Consider the following 15,806-nt stretch of genomic DNA (forward strand, 5'->3'; position numbering starts at 1 on the left):
TAAACATGTTACATATGAAGTAGAAGGATACAAGACACAAGAGGATGCGCGAAGTGATGTAGGAATGCATGCTCTATGCAAAGAAGAATGCAAGATGCCATGAAAAGAACTAATTTGAAGGTACCAAAAAAAAGACGTCTAGAGTTCAAGTTCATAAAGTACACTACCTTGGTCACTAAATCTTTTGGACACCTCAACCCATCTATATCAACAATCAAAGTGTTGATCCCTGATGGAAAGGGCAACCAAGCCCTTTTGATGCAACTCTTAGAATGATCCAACACAAACTTTAAACATGCAACTCCTAAAATGATCCAACATGAACTCCTTTGAACATGCAACTCTTAAAATGATCTAACATGAACTCCTTTAATCACAACCCCCCAAAAAGGAGGTGCCACATTTCCAAATGTATCCACGCACGGCAGCAAACAAGCTACAAGGCAAGCTCCACAAGTGAGCTGCTTGCCCTGCACAGTTGTGAGAATCGTGTGTTGGAGGAGAGTCACAAACTTTGATGTCCATGGCAGCCAATGTCCTTGCACCAGTGTAGCGACCATTGCGCCAACTTATACACATCAGCATGTGAATCCCCCTTGCAAGGGGATAGATGCCCTCCGTGGGTTTTGATTCTCGAAGTGTGGGTTCTAATCGCTTTTCCTTTGGGGACAAATTTGAGCTCCTTGAAGTGTCCATAACTTTAGTGTTTAGTGTGTTCTTTTACACTGTTTCAAAATCTTTAAAGATCATAGTTTTTGAGACAGATAAAGCACGTTAAGCTTCTAGGGGAATTCACAATGACATCATTATGTAAAGCTTTCCATAAATTTAACAGGCAAAGTCACTGATATTGATATAAAAATATATGGAAGATAGACCTGTTCAAAGCTACAACCACAAATACAAAAGACTGAAGGTTGGATACGATTCCACTTCTGATGCAGCGACTCAATAACTACAGAATTGTAGGTACACAAACTAAGAATATACTCCTTTTTTTATTGCCAGATGCATTACAAAAGCACGTCCAAAGGTCTCAAGTTTGTGCTGCAGCCTGTTTTGGGCTCAGGAGTCCAAGAAACCTCCAAGCATATGAGGCAAAATTGTGCACTTGATCCAATACGAGGTAGTCTCTCTTGACGCTTCCCATTCCAAATCCTCTCTCAAAACCTGATGGCTGGATGACATTATCCTGAGGTTGATGACATCCAGCATGCCATGCCCAAACAAGCTTTTTCAATCGATGGATGTGGTGTTCAAACTTGTGCTTTCTCCTACCCCAAGAACCATGAGGCTTCATTGCATCTAGTATCGCTTTGGGGGAGGCTTAACTCCATCATCAGCTCTGGGAGGGAAATATACTTAAAAACACTTGAAAACGTGAAATTTAAAAAAAGTATTGGATTGTCCAAGATAGCTTGAAAGTATACCTCAAAAGTGCGGGAATGGAACTGTCGGGATCTTTCCCTTTCACATCCACCAACTCAATGTCATTATCATCATTTTCTTCATCTGCCTTACGGAATCCATATCGCAGTTCTTCTCCAGCATTCAGCATCAGAAACAAAGGATGCTAACAACATCAACAACAATACTCGTGAGAAACCATGCCGAAAATCCACTTCAAGAATCCATAAGCTGTTACAATCAAACGTGTTTGATCTACTCTGCCATCTATGTATGTCTGTGCAATGACTCATTTACAAAGCTTCAACACATCAGCATCATATAATGTCTCCATCAATATTTCTCCTATCACCTAATCAAAGCTTGGCAAGACCCACTTGATTGATCCAAGGTCTAGAATTTAGGATAAAGGTCTAAGACTCAAGAGTCCTACTACACCTCAAGGTAACTCTTAAAACAAACTCTTCAAAACTGGGTTTTAAACTCATCCTTTTAGTGTTGAAAACTTCAGCTAGTTCTCCATTTGATGGCAGAAAATTACCTGATATTGAGCTGCTGCAAAAAGTTTCTTTCTCCTTTCCTTCAGGGCCATCTCCAAGTCCGACCCTTTCTCCAACAAGATATCTCCAATGGATTCCCACTTTGAAGCAGGTTCACCCTGTGTAGATTCTTATTACCCTTAGAAATCTGTATACATTCTAAAGCTAACAAATAGTACTTTAAGACACATGAACTATGTGCAAATGAAAGTCTTGACTCAACCTCACCAAGAAAAACAAAGGAAGCAGAAAAACAAAGGAAGCTATCTCTTTCATGGCACCCTACTCGACTAAGATAACATGACAAGAAGACATGTGACTATGCAACCTTGTATACATGAAACACTCAATAATGGCAAGAACTGATTTGACATACAAAGTTATTAGGACGGTACAGACATAATTTACCAGAATTCATAACCCCTTTTACTTCCAAGTATAAATCAATTATTGGCATTTACTTTTGTAGCAGACATTAACGACAAAAGAGCTTACCTTCACAAATTTTTGAGCAAACAATTCATACTTTTGTACTTCTTTGACTTTTGCCGGATCCAGAGTTCTATAGAAACAAGAAACAACTGCTGTCATTGAGATAAAGAAGATTACTTTTCAAGACAAAACTTGCAAATCGAGTTAATTCATGAATGCTCTCTCTCTCTCTCTCTCTCTCTCTCTCTCTCTCTCTCTCTCTCTAGGGGAATGGCGTCTATGTGACCAAACACCTGAGGTTAGCAGTATGGAACTGCAATGGCACCTTGTGGTCAGATCCAGGAGATTTGAGCGAGACTCTCACACAGAGGATGCCATTTTCTATACGTAGCCCCAAGAGGGGTTTACCATAGATAGCTGGGTTCAAGTGGGATTCAGCTTTCTGAGGCAAGACCCACACATCAGGAGGAGTACGTGGCTCAGGAGGGGTAGTTGTCCTTTTAAAACTCCACCTCCAACAGATTCTCAGCATCATCCAGAAGGACAAGGACGCACAGGATGCCATTTTCTATACGTTAAGAGCCCCAAGAGGGTTTTACCATAGATAGCCGGGTTCAAGTGGGATTCAGCTTTCTGAGGCGAGACCCAGACATCAGGAGGAGTACGTGGCTCGGGAGGGGTAGTCGTCCTTTTAAAACCCCGCCTCCAACAGATTCTCAGCATCATCCAAAAGGGCAAGGACGCACAGTATCTTGGGGTGCGGCTACAGCTTACCGGGGATAGAGTCATCCACATTGTTGTATCTTATTTTGCACCAAGCCACTCCCCTTATGCCACACGGCATGGCCAGTCACCGTACTTACCATCATATGGGGGATATTATGGAGTTCTCACAGCTGGGGGAAGTCCTCTTGCTCGGGGACTTCAATGCCAGGACAGGGAGTCGCCAGGTCCCTCCTCCAACACCCTCACCTCCTTCCTTTACTCAAGAGCTTTCACTCTTACCTGCACACCACCCGTCCCCCGCCATCACCCCCCATCTCACATTACACCCAGGTCCATTTTGATCACGAGCTTGACCCTGTTTACTCCGACCACATCTACTGCCACCTCTAGGATGTGGATCCTTATGTTCCCCCACCCGCCCTCACATCACAGCTCACCAGCATTCTCCACACATCTGCCACCACTTCTTTCATCTGCATGCGTTAGTCCACCTTGCACCTGCTGCCCAGCCCCCTCCTCCCTTGTGCCTTCTTCCCCTGCGAGCAGCTGTTCAACATGCACGCCCTCCCAACCCCCCCCTTCCCCAAGCAGCCCGCCCTCCTTCTAGCACCCTCCTGCCCGCCCTGCCTCCTGCACACTTCTTACCTTCAGCCGTCTCCTTCCATTGGCACCTTGTCAGCCCTCCCAGCTGCCTCCCTGCCCCTCCTCCGCTATCTCCTTCTCCCGCCTTTGCTCGAGGTGTGTGAACACCCCCCCCCCCCCCCCCCACACACACACACACCACAAGTTCCCCAGTTCTCCTGCTTCATCTGCCACCCTATGCTTGGCTTTCCCCTTGGAGGACTCTATGGCAGCGGCTCTGTCTACCCCGACTGACACAGCTCGCAGATGTACTTTTTCTATCGAGGAATTTCAGCTTTCAGCTTTCAGCCTCCTCTATCTCCACCGTGGAGAAGAACACTCTAGTTGTAAAGCGTGTGGGCAGCTGCTCGGCACACGGGCAAGTTAGAGACCTGCTTCAAGCAGCCTTGGTTGGCAAACAAGACCAGATCACCGACATGCAGTTCATGGGCAAGGCCTTCTTGAGGATAGAGTTCGACTCCTCGACCCTCACCCTGAGCGTCCTTGATCGGAGCCCATTTCAATACGGGATGCATAGCATGCTGGCACCATGGATTCTCGCCTAAGTCAAACCCACTCACACACGCATCAGGTTTTCCCGTCTAGTATATACAGTAACCATCAAAGAAACCTGTCTTCCCACCAAATTCATGCTGGTTATGCTATTGAACAAACATGATATCAAGATGCATCTTATGTAGATAATCCCAAACAAGTCTCCATTTATCAGAGGAACACAAACCCTATACATTGTATGATACACATTTTATGCGCACATCTATAGCAACTTTGTCCTTAGAAGCCATGTTTTTTTGCACTGTTACTTGTTGAGCTTGTTGGGGTGCTAATTGGGGTTGCACAAGCCCTTTTCCTCTAATTTGTATACCAATGATAGGACCTATTTGACCAATCTTAGATAGGGGGGCATTATCATTTATATACCATCATAAGGCCAGATGAATCTGAACTTACGACTAATTTTAAAAGAAAGAAGAGAATCACCAAAAACAAACAAAATTTAAAAATAAGATAAAATAAAAAAAGCTTAATAGAGACACCCGAGAGAAAAAATAATAATAGTAATAATAACTTGCAAAAATAGACAAATACATAACTAAATCACACACGCCCACATACACAAACAAATTCTTTATTGAACCACAACAAAAGAATTTCTAACAAACAAGCTAAATAAAATTTTAATAACTAATTAGCAAAAACAAACTTTCAATGACTAATTCACTAAAACAAAACAAGTAAAGACAAGAATACAAAAAGTGCGAATTTTACCTCAAAGATTGTCCAATCATGGAGTATAAGATCATCAACTTCATCATGCATAGCATGGACTAGGTGCTACGACATCCCTACTCACGTCATTATCGCCCCAAAGTCATATAAATTTTTTTGTCCCAACCAAGAGGGGACAATTTTTATACAGAGGACCAAAGCTGCCGCTGGCGGCAGGGAATCAGCAACAACAGGCGGGTGTAAGTCGAGGGTAGGACAATCGTAAGTGTCCAAATTTGTGGCACAGCGAAAACAAGCTCCTGCAAATGCGTTCCATTTAAGCTCCAAACATTTTTCTCCCATAAGCACATCATCTACTTCCATACTAATCGATTTAGGGGTTGGTTTATCCGTGTCCCACAAAACACAGTTTATTACAGAAGAGCATACATATAATAGGGAAGCCAACTTCCACCCAAACTAGACAACGATGCCGCACAAACGTTTGATAGTCAGTAGAAGGGATCAATGGTAGCACATGGACCACCTGCTGTTGCTGACCATAAAACAAAGGAGACTTTTGAAACAACTGTTGCTTGAAATCAGGCTGCTTGAGCACCACTTCATAAAAACCACAGGCTGCATAGTAGACACCTTCCACATGTAAACTTGCAAGCACTGTGTTTAACCACTGCCCAACATCCTCTGCAGAAGGCACCCATCCCGAAAAGAAGAGAATCACAGCATGTTCAGAGAACTTCTTTACTTTGGGAAGAATTACATTCTTCAGGATAGTGCACTTTTGTGTGGGTTTGGGCTTCTCCCACTTCGCACCCTGAAAATCCTGATGTAGCACATCATAAAGAAACTGTGCAACAGGATCCTCATGCCTTGGCTTCTTCAGATCTGTAGTTTCTAATGTCTTCTTTTGTAGTGGATTACTTGTTCCTGTGGTCTCATGGTGTCAAGAGTAAAACCATGCGCATGTCTTCTTTTGTAGTGGATTACATGTTCCTGCAGTCTCATGGTGTCAAGAGTAAAACTAGGCATATCCATAGCTGCAGAATTGAGAAGCGGTGCTCGCTAACTAATCTTGAAAGCAAAACCCTAAAAGACAGATCAGAGAGAAAATATGGAAAAGAGAGGGTGAAAGGAAAGGGATGGCCAGAGAAAGCAGAGCTTGCAGAACACTGTCTGCACCTGAAAAAACCAATTGGAGTACACACACACACACACACACACGGCACAAAATCTCAGACACACACACACAAGTCTTGATGCTGAGAAGAAGCAGAGGCGGCTGTGAACAAGAAAAGGCGACCAGCAGGCAGAAAGGGGATCAGCTGCAGAAAAACATCCACAAGAATTGGCAACAACAGTTAGCAAGAAGAACTGACAGGAAACACGGTTTACAGGGAAAGGTCACTTGCCCAGCACAAAGGCTCCTCCCACAAGACACAGACAAGCGCTAGGGTTAGGGTTTCAAAGGGGAAACGAGAACATGGAGCAGTTGGCTGTTCGATTCGACACACACACACACACACACACACACACACATATAGGAACCAGATTGTCAGTCTTTGTCCACACTACTATAACCATAAAATCTCAATGCAAGGTTAAAAAGCATCACAACGACTGTATTATTGGGTGGGAGTCTGGTGACATCCTTGGTTGAAAATCAACTGTACACAGCCTTAAACAATGGAAGAACATGTCAACAAGATTAATTCTGAAAGAAAAACTGAGAATCTTAAAAGGATCACTCACAAGAGTTTATGCTTTGCTTTGCCTCCTGCACGCTGCAAGCCAAACCCTGCTACTTCAGGAGGCTGCCCCACGCCTGCACCCTTCAGCATCCGTATTTGCAATCCTTGTCTAAACACACGCATAGGAACACAGCGTGATGTTTCAGGTGCAAAACTGAAACTGGAACACCATGAGTAGGGAGTAAAGCACAAAATTTGGTTTGTTTTGAAAACCCAAGAGAGCCTCGCTGCAGAGGGCGGACGTGATAGAAAAACCTAGGAGAACATACTTCTTGAGAAATCAGACTTCAAGACCCTACAAAAGTAAAACGTTCAATAGGAGAACTCTTGTACCTTTTTACAGCAATGGAAGTGCTTAATTTGGTAAACTTCGGGAACATTCCAAAAGAATAGCTTAGATCCATCGAATTGTAGATCCCATGCCTGTATCAAAACCCACAGCAAGTATTGCATTTGGAGAACCAAGGAATGACTCGTGACACTCTCCTTATTTCAACAGTATCCATTACTTTATTACGCACTAGATGCCACCCCCTTGGCATTGAGGTGGGTGCATGGGCAGGTCACTCAACAGAAAGTCGGCTATGTAGACAATGTTCTATGCGACGGAGGAACATTTCACGTTGAAGTGTCCAGCTTATTCACACATTAGAGAGAACTTCAAGCAGCTTCTAGATGGATGTGAAGATATACAACAGCTTTTGCGGGCAAGTTTCTTTTCTCCCAGCATGCTAGGCACATTTCTCAACCAACTTTCGGGTCATATATGGCCCCCAGTGGACGATAGTACCTAATCTAATCTAATCTATCCTTATGTCCATGCATGTCTTGAAAAACACATGTACAAACCTCCCAAAATATCCATCCATGTCTCCTGAAACATGCCATTATCCTCATGTGCCAAGAAAATACTGACACATGGATGTTATTTGAGCCTTAACTCTAACAAACCCCCCCCTTAGTGCCAAATCCCTAACATCCAACTATAAATCACTTGTTGCACAATCATCCTGATACTGCATAGCAACCTAGTGACGAAACAATACATATGATTGGGAGAATTACTCCTCCCAAGGCCTTGGTAATGTTGGGAAATTTCCTAAAGGGCCTTCAAGACACTTGCACCTACCTACTAGCTGTCCGAGAAGCTTCAAGTCAGTTTCAAATCAGTTTCCAGTTGCTGATACATTGGAGGATACCCCCTTGGCTTTTGGAGAATCTTCTAGCTGTCACACTGTTGCATGATTGCAGAAGCGTGCTAGATTAACGCTAATAGGACATGGATTAAGCTGCTGATTAACACTAATCACTTAAATTGCAAGTACACACAGCAAAGGCAAGATAACCTAATCTACTGGATATTTTGCAAAAAAAAAAGAAAATTTAAAATAAATGAACTAGGATCCAGACAAAGATATCAAGCTAGCGTTAATGCTGCATGCATGAATAAAGATTTCTAATGCTCCAAAGCTGTACGGGGCTGGAATCTGCTGTGCTATGGCTGCAAACTACTGATCAAGGCACTTTCACTCTTGCTTTTGGCTTTGACTTGGCAAATCTAGCATTAAATCCTTTGGATGTCTTCATCTGCCCATTAGACCCCTATTTATATGTAGGGCTGGTCAGTTGGTTGTCCTACTGGTCGACCAGCACATAGCCCCATAAAGGTACTTTCCAACCAGCCAACTGGCTGACTGGCTCTCTAATTGGGCTTAGGCCTTCTGAATGGTGCCTATTTGGCTTCTAATCTTACCCTTACTCTGCTGATCTTGTCCTTATAACACGCTTGGAGCACTAGGACATATGGTGCACCTTTGCTCCACTTTCACTCCCGTCCAATTGTATGCACAACTTGTTCTCTTCCTTCTCTTCTTCCAATGGTGACTCCAGTGAAACTGGTGACATGGACAACTTCTCTGAATTGAGACTCATCTCATCCTCCATTGCCTAAACTTACAGAATAAAACCGGGTGACTTTTGACAAACGGTAGGGTGAATGGCAAAACATCAATGCCACGTCCACTGGGACAAGCGTAACTTTGAAAAATTCCAACCAAAAGATGTAAGGCCAGATAAACAAAGCTTAGGCCTTTGTTTTTTGCATAACTTTGGTAGGGCGTGACCAGAAGATCTAAGGCCAAGATGATAGCTGGAGACCAAGCGAATTATAGCCGATTTGAGTGTTGCCACCAACTGCAGGATCTGCTCAATCTTGGAAATTGATTCCAGATCTTGTGTTCACTGCAGAATCTGATGACTATTTCTTGGTTGACCTTGGCCTGCAGCATCTAGAATGTCCCATGCGTGTCGCTCGAATCCTTGTGACCTTAGACAAGTGCAAGAACCTAACGTTTGCCACCATAAATTTTCATTGTGAGCCCTTGTGGGGCGAGTCGCTGGTGTACCATCAAGTGTAGTCAGTCTCATGCAAGCCCCGCACAAGACAATGTTGTACCTGTCCCGCACCAAATGTAACCCTTTTGTATGATGTAATGATGGATGACATCCCAAACACTTAGTAGACCTAGGGTCAGATGTCTGGATAGCCAAATCAGAGTTTAGGTTGTAAACTTTAGGGCTAGGGTTACTCATGCCTAAGCTAAGGAGGATGAAACATGTCCACGGCTGTGGTGTAGATAGAGAGAGAGGGGTAGAAAGAGAAAGAGAACAAAGTTCAAAAGAGAGATTGGATTGCACATACAATATAATGCTTGTATTGATGTGTAAAAAATTCAAGAAGTACAATGCTTGTATAGCCTAAGAGGCTCTCCTGGATGATATCACTGCTTATGTCAAGTAGGTATAATATCTAGATATTATCTAAATCACTCTAAGAGTGAGTTCACACACACACACACACTCATGGGGAGTGTTCACACACATGAACTCCAATTTTCCCAACAATCACCCCTTCAAAGTTAGGGTGGTGTTATGAGGAATAACCTTCATACTTAAGGTGATTTGGGCTCACTGGCACACGTGATGCAAAAGATCACAGTGGCCATACCTGACGTGATACAAAAGATCACAATCAATGTCGTGTGCAGGGCTGAGCTCAGACCTAGTCCTGAAGGGCAACAAATAAAAGAACTTGATAAGAACCTGATTTTGGAGCATGTGGTGCTTGAGTGGGCAGGGGAAGGACTTGTGGAGGACACCAGAGAACTGTCGGCCAGCACTGGAAAGAGACACCTGTCGGCTGCAATATATTTGGGGAACAGGACCTGGCCGACTAGCAGTCGGCCAGTCCACTAGGACTTCCCAAAGCCTATGGAAGGCACTAGTTGCTCATCGTTTAGACTATTCAGTCCAGTATTGGGCTGGATCACTAGACTAGGATTTAGATTAGGTCACACACCTTTTTATGAAGGTAGCCTATGGCTGCAAGATTTGTATGTACCTTTTTGTACTATAGATTATATTGAATACTCAGCTATCTCTCTCTCTCAATTCTCTCTCTTCTGTATGCATTTTGCAACAGCATGCTCCAGGATGGTGTTTAGGGCTGAAAGAGAACTGACTCCCTGAGTTTCCGCATGTAACATTGGTATCAGATTCAGCTTGTCCACACAATGCATCCTAGGATGAATCTCACGCTAGGATGCGATGTGTGTGGACAAGCTAAATCTGATACCATTGTTACATGCGGAAACTTTGGGAGTCTTCTTTCAACCCTAAACACCATCCTGGAACATGCTGATGCAAAACGCATACAGAAGAGACAAAAGAGAGAGAGAGAGAGAGAGAGAGAGAGAGAGCTAAGTATTCAATATAATCTATAGTACAAAAGATACATACAAATCTTGCTGCCTTCATGAAAAGGTGTGTGACCTAATCTAAATCCTAGTCTAGTGATCCAGCCCAATGCTCGACCGAATAGTCTAAACGATGAGCAACTAGAGCCTTTTATAGGCTTTGGGAAGTCCTAGTGGACTGGCCGATTGCTGGTCGGCCAGGTCCTGGACACAAATTTCCCAAATATTCTACAGTCGACACGTGTCTCTTTCCAGCGCTGGCTAACAGTCCTCTCGTGTCCTCCACAAGTCCTTCCCCTGCCCACTCAAGCACCACATGCTCCAAAATCAGGTTCTTTTATCTGTTTTGCCATTTAGGACTAGCAGCCATGCACATGTCTTGCACACGACATCCCCCTCTGCTAAACTTAATGACGGGATTCCAGCTTCTATTCTTGGATGACTGTCATCATCCCATTGCCTATTCATGGAGTCCCCCTGTCATCCTTTCCTCTCTAGCAACCTTTTCACTGAAAACCCGGCCCGGTCTCCAAATCCACTAACTCTGATGAAGATCTATGCATCTATTCCATCCTATCCCCTTTTCCTTCCTGCCTGTCCCGAAACATTGTCTCTAGTCGTCTTTCCTAAGTACTGATTCTGGCACTCTCACTCCACCCCTTGGAGGATCAACCTTGTCATGTGCACAGTGGGTATCTACCGTGTGCTATACGCATGCAAGACTAGTTTCGAGGCTTGGGGAAGCTTGGAACTAGGCAGGCTGTTTGACGAGCTGAGTTAGGGAAATACTAACGGGCGGGCACCCAAGTATGGACGGGCGGGCGGCCAAGTGTGGACGCCCGATGACCGGCCAAGAGCCTATAAAAGGGTGGCCAAGGTTAGTTATTGTAATATAGAGAGTCTCGTGAGTTTGTGAGAAGCTCTATGGTCTTGGAGCCTGGATCTAGTGCAGACGTGCACCTGCTTTATGTAGCCGAGGCCGGCAGCAATCTCGAGGCCCGCGAGGGCAGCTTCGTGGCGGTATGGGACGTCATGAGGAGGAGATTGGTCGGTACGTCAACCTAGTTAGCTCAGTTCGTGGCTCGGTGGGGACAGCCAAGACTGTGGGCTCGCCCACGGCTGTCATGATTGGGAGGTGAGTCAGGCCTGCACCCCCTTGCTTGTTTGTTTGTTCGTTTGTTTGCAGGATTCGAGTTCGAACCAAGATCGATCACGAGGGGATCCGTGGGGATTTGATAGTGGTATCAGAGCATACCTCGTGACGAGCAAGTCGGTAGGTAGAGAAGAAGAGGTCGAAGAACGATATGTGTTAAAAAACTTGCTGTTTTTCTGTGCATACTGCAGTTTTCAGATTTGGTATGTGTTTTTTCTTCATCAAAGAACCCCATGTTGATGGGAGATGGTAGTCTTAATAGGGTTGATTGCTCTTGCAAAGAAGAGGAAAGATGTTGTGCAGTCGCATGAGAGAAAACAAAAAAACAAGAAAAAAAAGCATGATGCTTTTCGTTTCTTTTCGTTGAACGAACGAGCGAGAGAGAGAGAGAGAGAGAGAGAGAGAGAGCGTGCGAAGCGTATGCTGTCCTGGCTGGATACGTGCGTTGGCCGGGTCTTGTTTGATGCTGCGGGCCATAGTGGGCGCAACGGTATGGGCGGCCAGGACCGTAGGCTGGCAGGCGCCTAGACTTGCGTGGCCAGGCCTGCCAAGCCAGGCGGCCAGGCTAGCGCAGCCAGCCAGGCAGCGCCTAGGCCAGGCCTACGCAGCCAACGCAGGCAGCGCCCAGGCCTATGCTGCCAGTGGCCGTGCTGCCCAAGTCCACGCCGGCGGCTGGCGCAGGCGCACACGCAGGCTGGTGTGCAGATTCTGGCACCGGCAGCAGTGATGACAGCAGCGATGGCCAGCACTCCACGTCAGCAGCAAGCGCCGGCTAATCCAGGAGGTTGAGAAAAAAAAACGCAAGGAAAGCATACGTTTTTTAGTGCTTTCGTTTTTTGTTTTTTTTGGGGGAGTTTAAATTTTTTTTTAAAAAGGTTTAAAAGTTCTCTCCTCTCTAAGGTTTCCAAAGGTGTTTATTTTTTTTTAAAAATGCGAATATATATATATATATATATATATATATATATATATATATATATATTAAAATATATATATATATATATATTTATATTTATATTTATTCAAGAAAAAAAAACACACAAAAGCTAAAGCAAAAGCTAAGCATAGCTTTTCGAGATTTTTTTTTGGCTTTTGGGAAACCTTTATAAACCCCCTCACGTGGGCTTCTTGCCACACATCTCTCGAGTTCTCAAGTTCTCAAGTTCTCAAGTTTTCAAGCTCTCAAGCTCTCGAGTTCGCTCGCACTTTCATTGTGCAAAGATCGAATTTTCTCTCCACGTACCCTCTTCACGATGTCGACCCAAGAATCAAAGTTGGAGCCCCTCATGGAACGCGAAGGGTTGCTGGCTACGGAAGGGACTGTTTGACGAACTGAGTTAGGGAAATACTAACGGGCGGGCACCCAAGTGTGGACGCCCGATGACCGGCCAAGAGCCTATAAAAGGGTGGCCAAGGTTAGTTAGTGTAATATAGAGAGTCTCGCGAGTTTGTGAGAGCTCTATGGTCTTGGAGCCTGGATCTAGTGCAGACGTGTACCTGCTTTATGCAGCCGAGGCCGGCAGCAATCTCGAGGCCCGCGAGGGCAGCTTCGTGGCGGTATGGGACGTCATGAGGAGGAGATTGGTCGGTACGTCAACCTAGTTAGCTCAGTTCGTGGCTCGGTGGGGACAGCCAAGACTGTGGGCTCGCCCACGGCTGTCATGGTTGGGAGGTGAGTCAGGCCTGCACCCCCTTGCTTGTTTGTTTGTTCGTTTGTTTGCAGGATTCGAGTTCGAACCAAGATCGATCACGAGGGGATCCGTGGGGATTTGATAAACCTCCCCTGGAACCGTTGCCTGAAAGCCTTTCCTAGTGTGCCCCAAGTGGCACCCGACTCACAGGACTTCCACTCCCTTGGGTTTTGTGGAACACTACCAACCAACCTCCTGGGAATTCTTCCAGTCGTGTTCCTTGCCTTGGGCCTCGTACCTGTGCATTTTCTTGTGCCTTGGACCTATGCACCTTCATCTGGGACTGAATCAATGTTTAGCCTTACTGAGCCTGATGCTCTGATACCAATGTTACATGTAGAAGCTCTAGGAGTCTTCTTTCAGCCTTAAACACCATCTTGAAACATGTTGATGCAAAAAACATAGAGAAGAGAGAGAAGAGAGAGAGAGAGAGAGATAGCTGAGTATTCAGTATAACCTATAGTACAAAAAGGTACATACAAACCTTGGAGCCATAGGTTGCCTTCATGAAAAGGTGTGTGACCTAATCTAAATCCTAGTCTAGTGATCTAGCCCAATGCTGGACCGAATAGTCTAAACGATGAGCAACTAGTGCCTTTTATAGGCTTTGGGAAGTCCGAGTGGATTGGCCGACTGCTTGTCGGCCAGGTCTTGGACACAAATTCCCCAAATATACTACAAACGACACGTGTCTATATCCAGCGCTGGCCAACAATCCTCTAGTGTCCTCCACAAGACTTTCCCCTGCCCACTCAAGCACCACATGCTCCAAAATCAGGTTCTTATCTTGTTCTTTTATTTGTTGCCCTTTAGGACTAGGTCTGAGCTTAGCCCTGCACGTGTTTTGCACATAACAGTCAAGCCTGCAAAATTCAAATGGAGCTTGACCATACATAAGATTGTTCAACTTCCAGAAGTATCCCCCCTCAAAATAGGAATAATATAGGAAGGGAGCCTTTCATAAAATAAAGCGTTACAAACGTATAAGAGAGAAAACACACACAAGGATTATTTAATTCAAATTTCGAGAGACAAGCCGGGCAGAGAACCCTCGATTGAAAATTGGAAAGGATAAATTTTGGAAGTTTTAACAACTCCCCAAGGTAGAATGTCAATGATGATTTGCCATTTTACGTTGGCGTTGCAAGGCACTTGACACCTATGCCATCATTGTGGGCCCAAGGGCCAAGGCAAAGAACCCAAAACGGGTTAAATTGAGAGCAACAAAGGAAAAATTCCACATCTTTGTTGATAAGGTAGTTCCAATTTGATGCAGAAAGTGTTAGAAATAGTGCATCTCACTATTATGAGGCTTACCCTATTTATTGGATATTTTATCCATTTTCTCCTTGTGTAGTAAGTCGTGTGGCTGTCGGCCTGTTTATAGAGGCAGTCTGCCAATTCACATATTCAATGAAAGAATGGGTACTATGCTGTGATACCCACAAAGAAATGCTGCAAGAACTGAACAACACTGTATATGGACAACAAGCATAAAGGAGAAAAGAAGATCACTGCTGAATATCACCAAAACAGGTAGTACATCACGTGGAGCAGCATGAGGGAGGTCGCGTAGATGCTGCCTATCACTGCAGAAGCTGAAAAGAGAGAGAATTTGAGGGAAAAGGGAGCCAGCCCTTTTATACTACCTCAGTATGATGGTCGGCCAGCTGTAGTAGGCTGACACCATGGCTGTAGCATACAAAATGCCTAAAAAATACCAAAAAATGGTAGAAAAAATGTTGGATAAGCTCTGCTAAGATATGCCAATCCAGGGCTTCATATGGAGCTAGATACAAGCATGAATATGCATGGGCAAGTTCATCTGGGGATGAAATAATTTCAAACACCTCCTCTTCAGTGCCAGATGGGTGGACCAACTCCGGCACGCTGCAAAAAATCCTCCAAAGAGTCTAAAGGAACAACCTCCTCATAAAAGGCACAAAGCTTGCGAAGATATGGTACATCTGAATACCGAGAAGGTCTCTGGAAGAAGCCACGAGAAGATCGAGAAGATATCGAAGACGAAACACCAGGATCAATCTGGAGAGAGAAGCCCTCAGGAGATGGAACCATAGATGGCTCCCAAAAATGTGGTACCTCCTCTGCATCTGCAACAAGTATCGGGACCGAAGTAGAATCCAAAGTAGGAAGCTCTAGAATATGTGAGGATATCTCAACAAAATCATCCACTTGCTCTGTAGAAGAACCACTATCCTCCTCTGAAAGAGGAGAGAAAATCTGCAATAATAGCACCAACACGAAACAGCAGAAAGCAGCCTGTCAGGCAAAACATTTGGCCTCTGAATGACGAAGTCGGCCACAAAACTCACAAGATTCCTTCATCTTGGAACCCTTGATGCTGTTAGAATTGTCGAAATTGTCATCGTCAGAAGATGACTTTGTGGTGACTTTCTGTTTGTTGTTGGAGTTCCCTTTTCCGCCTTTGCCTTTGCCCTTGCCCTTGTTAGAGGCAACAAAAG

At 44.6% G+C, this 15,806-nt stretch overlaps 1 protein-coding gene across 1 annotated transcript in view; it reads right to left on the reverse strand.

Moving 5' to 3' along the window:
* Nucleotides 1-806: 806 nt before the first annotated feature.
* LOC147635113 (uncharacterized) overlaps nt 807-15,806 on the reverse strand; it is a 51,446-nt gene continuing 36,446 nt past the window's right edge. Inside the window, exons 2-7 of the mRNA XM_086804410.1 lie at nt 7,058-7,147; nt 6,726-6,833; nt 2,442-2,508; nt 1,949-2,065; nt 1,431-1,573; nt 807-1,345 (exon numbers count right to left, since the gene is read on the reverse strand). Coding sequence (XP_086660536.1) covers nt 1,306-1,345; nt 1,431-1,573; nt 1,949-2,065; nt 2,442-2,508; nt 6,726-6,833; nt 7,058-7,147 — 565 coding nt within the window. The 3' untranslated portion in view covers nt 807-1,305. The remainder of the gene's footprint in view (nt 1,346-1,430; nt 1,574-1,948; nt 2,066-2,441; nt 2,509-6,725; nt 6,834-7,057; nt 7,148-15,806) is intronic.

The sequence above is a fragment of the Cibotium barometz genome, chromosome 10, assembly GCF_041138505.1.
Source record: "Cibotium barometz isolate CiBa-2024 chromosome 10, ASM4113850v1, whole genome shotgun sequence".
NCBI lineage: Eukaryota > Viridiplantae > Streptophyta > Polypodiopsida > Cyatheales > Cibotiaceae > Cibotium > Cibotium barometz.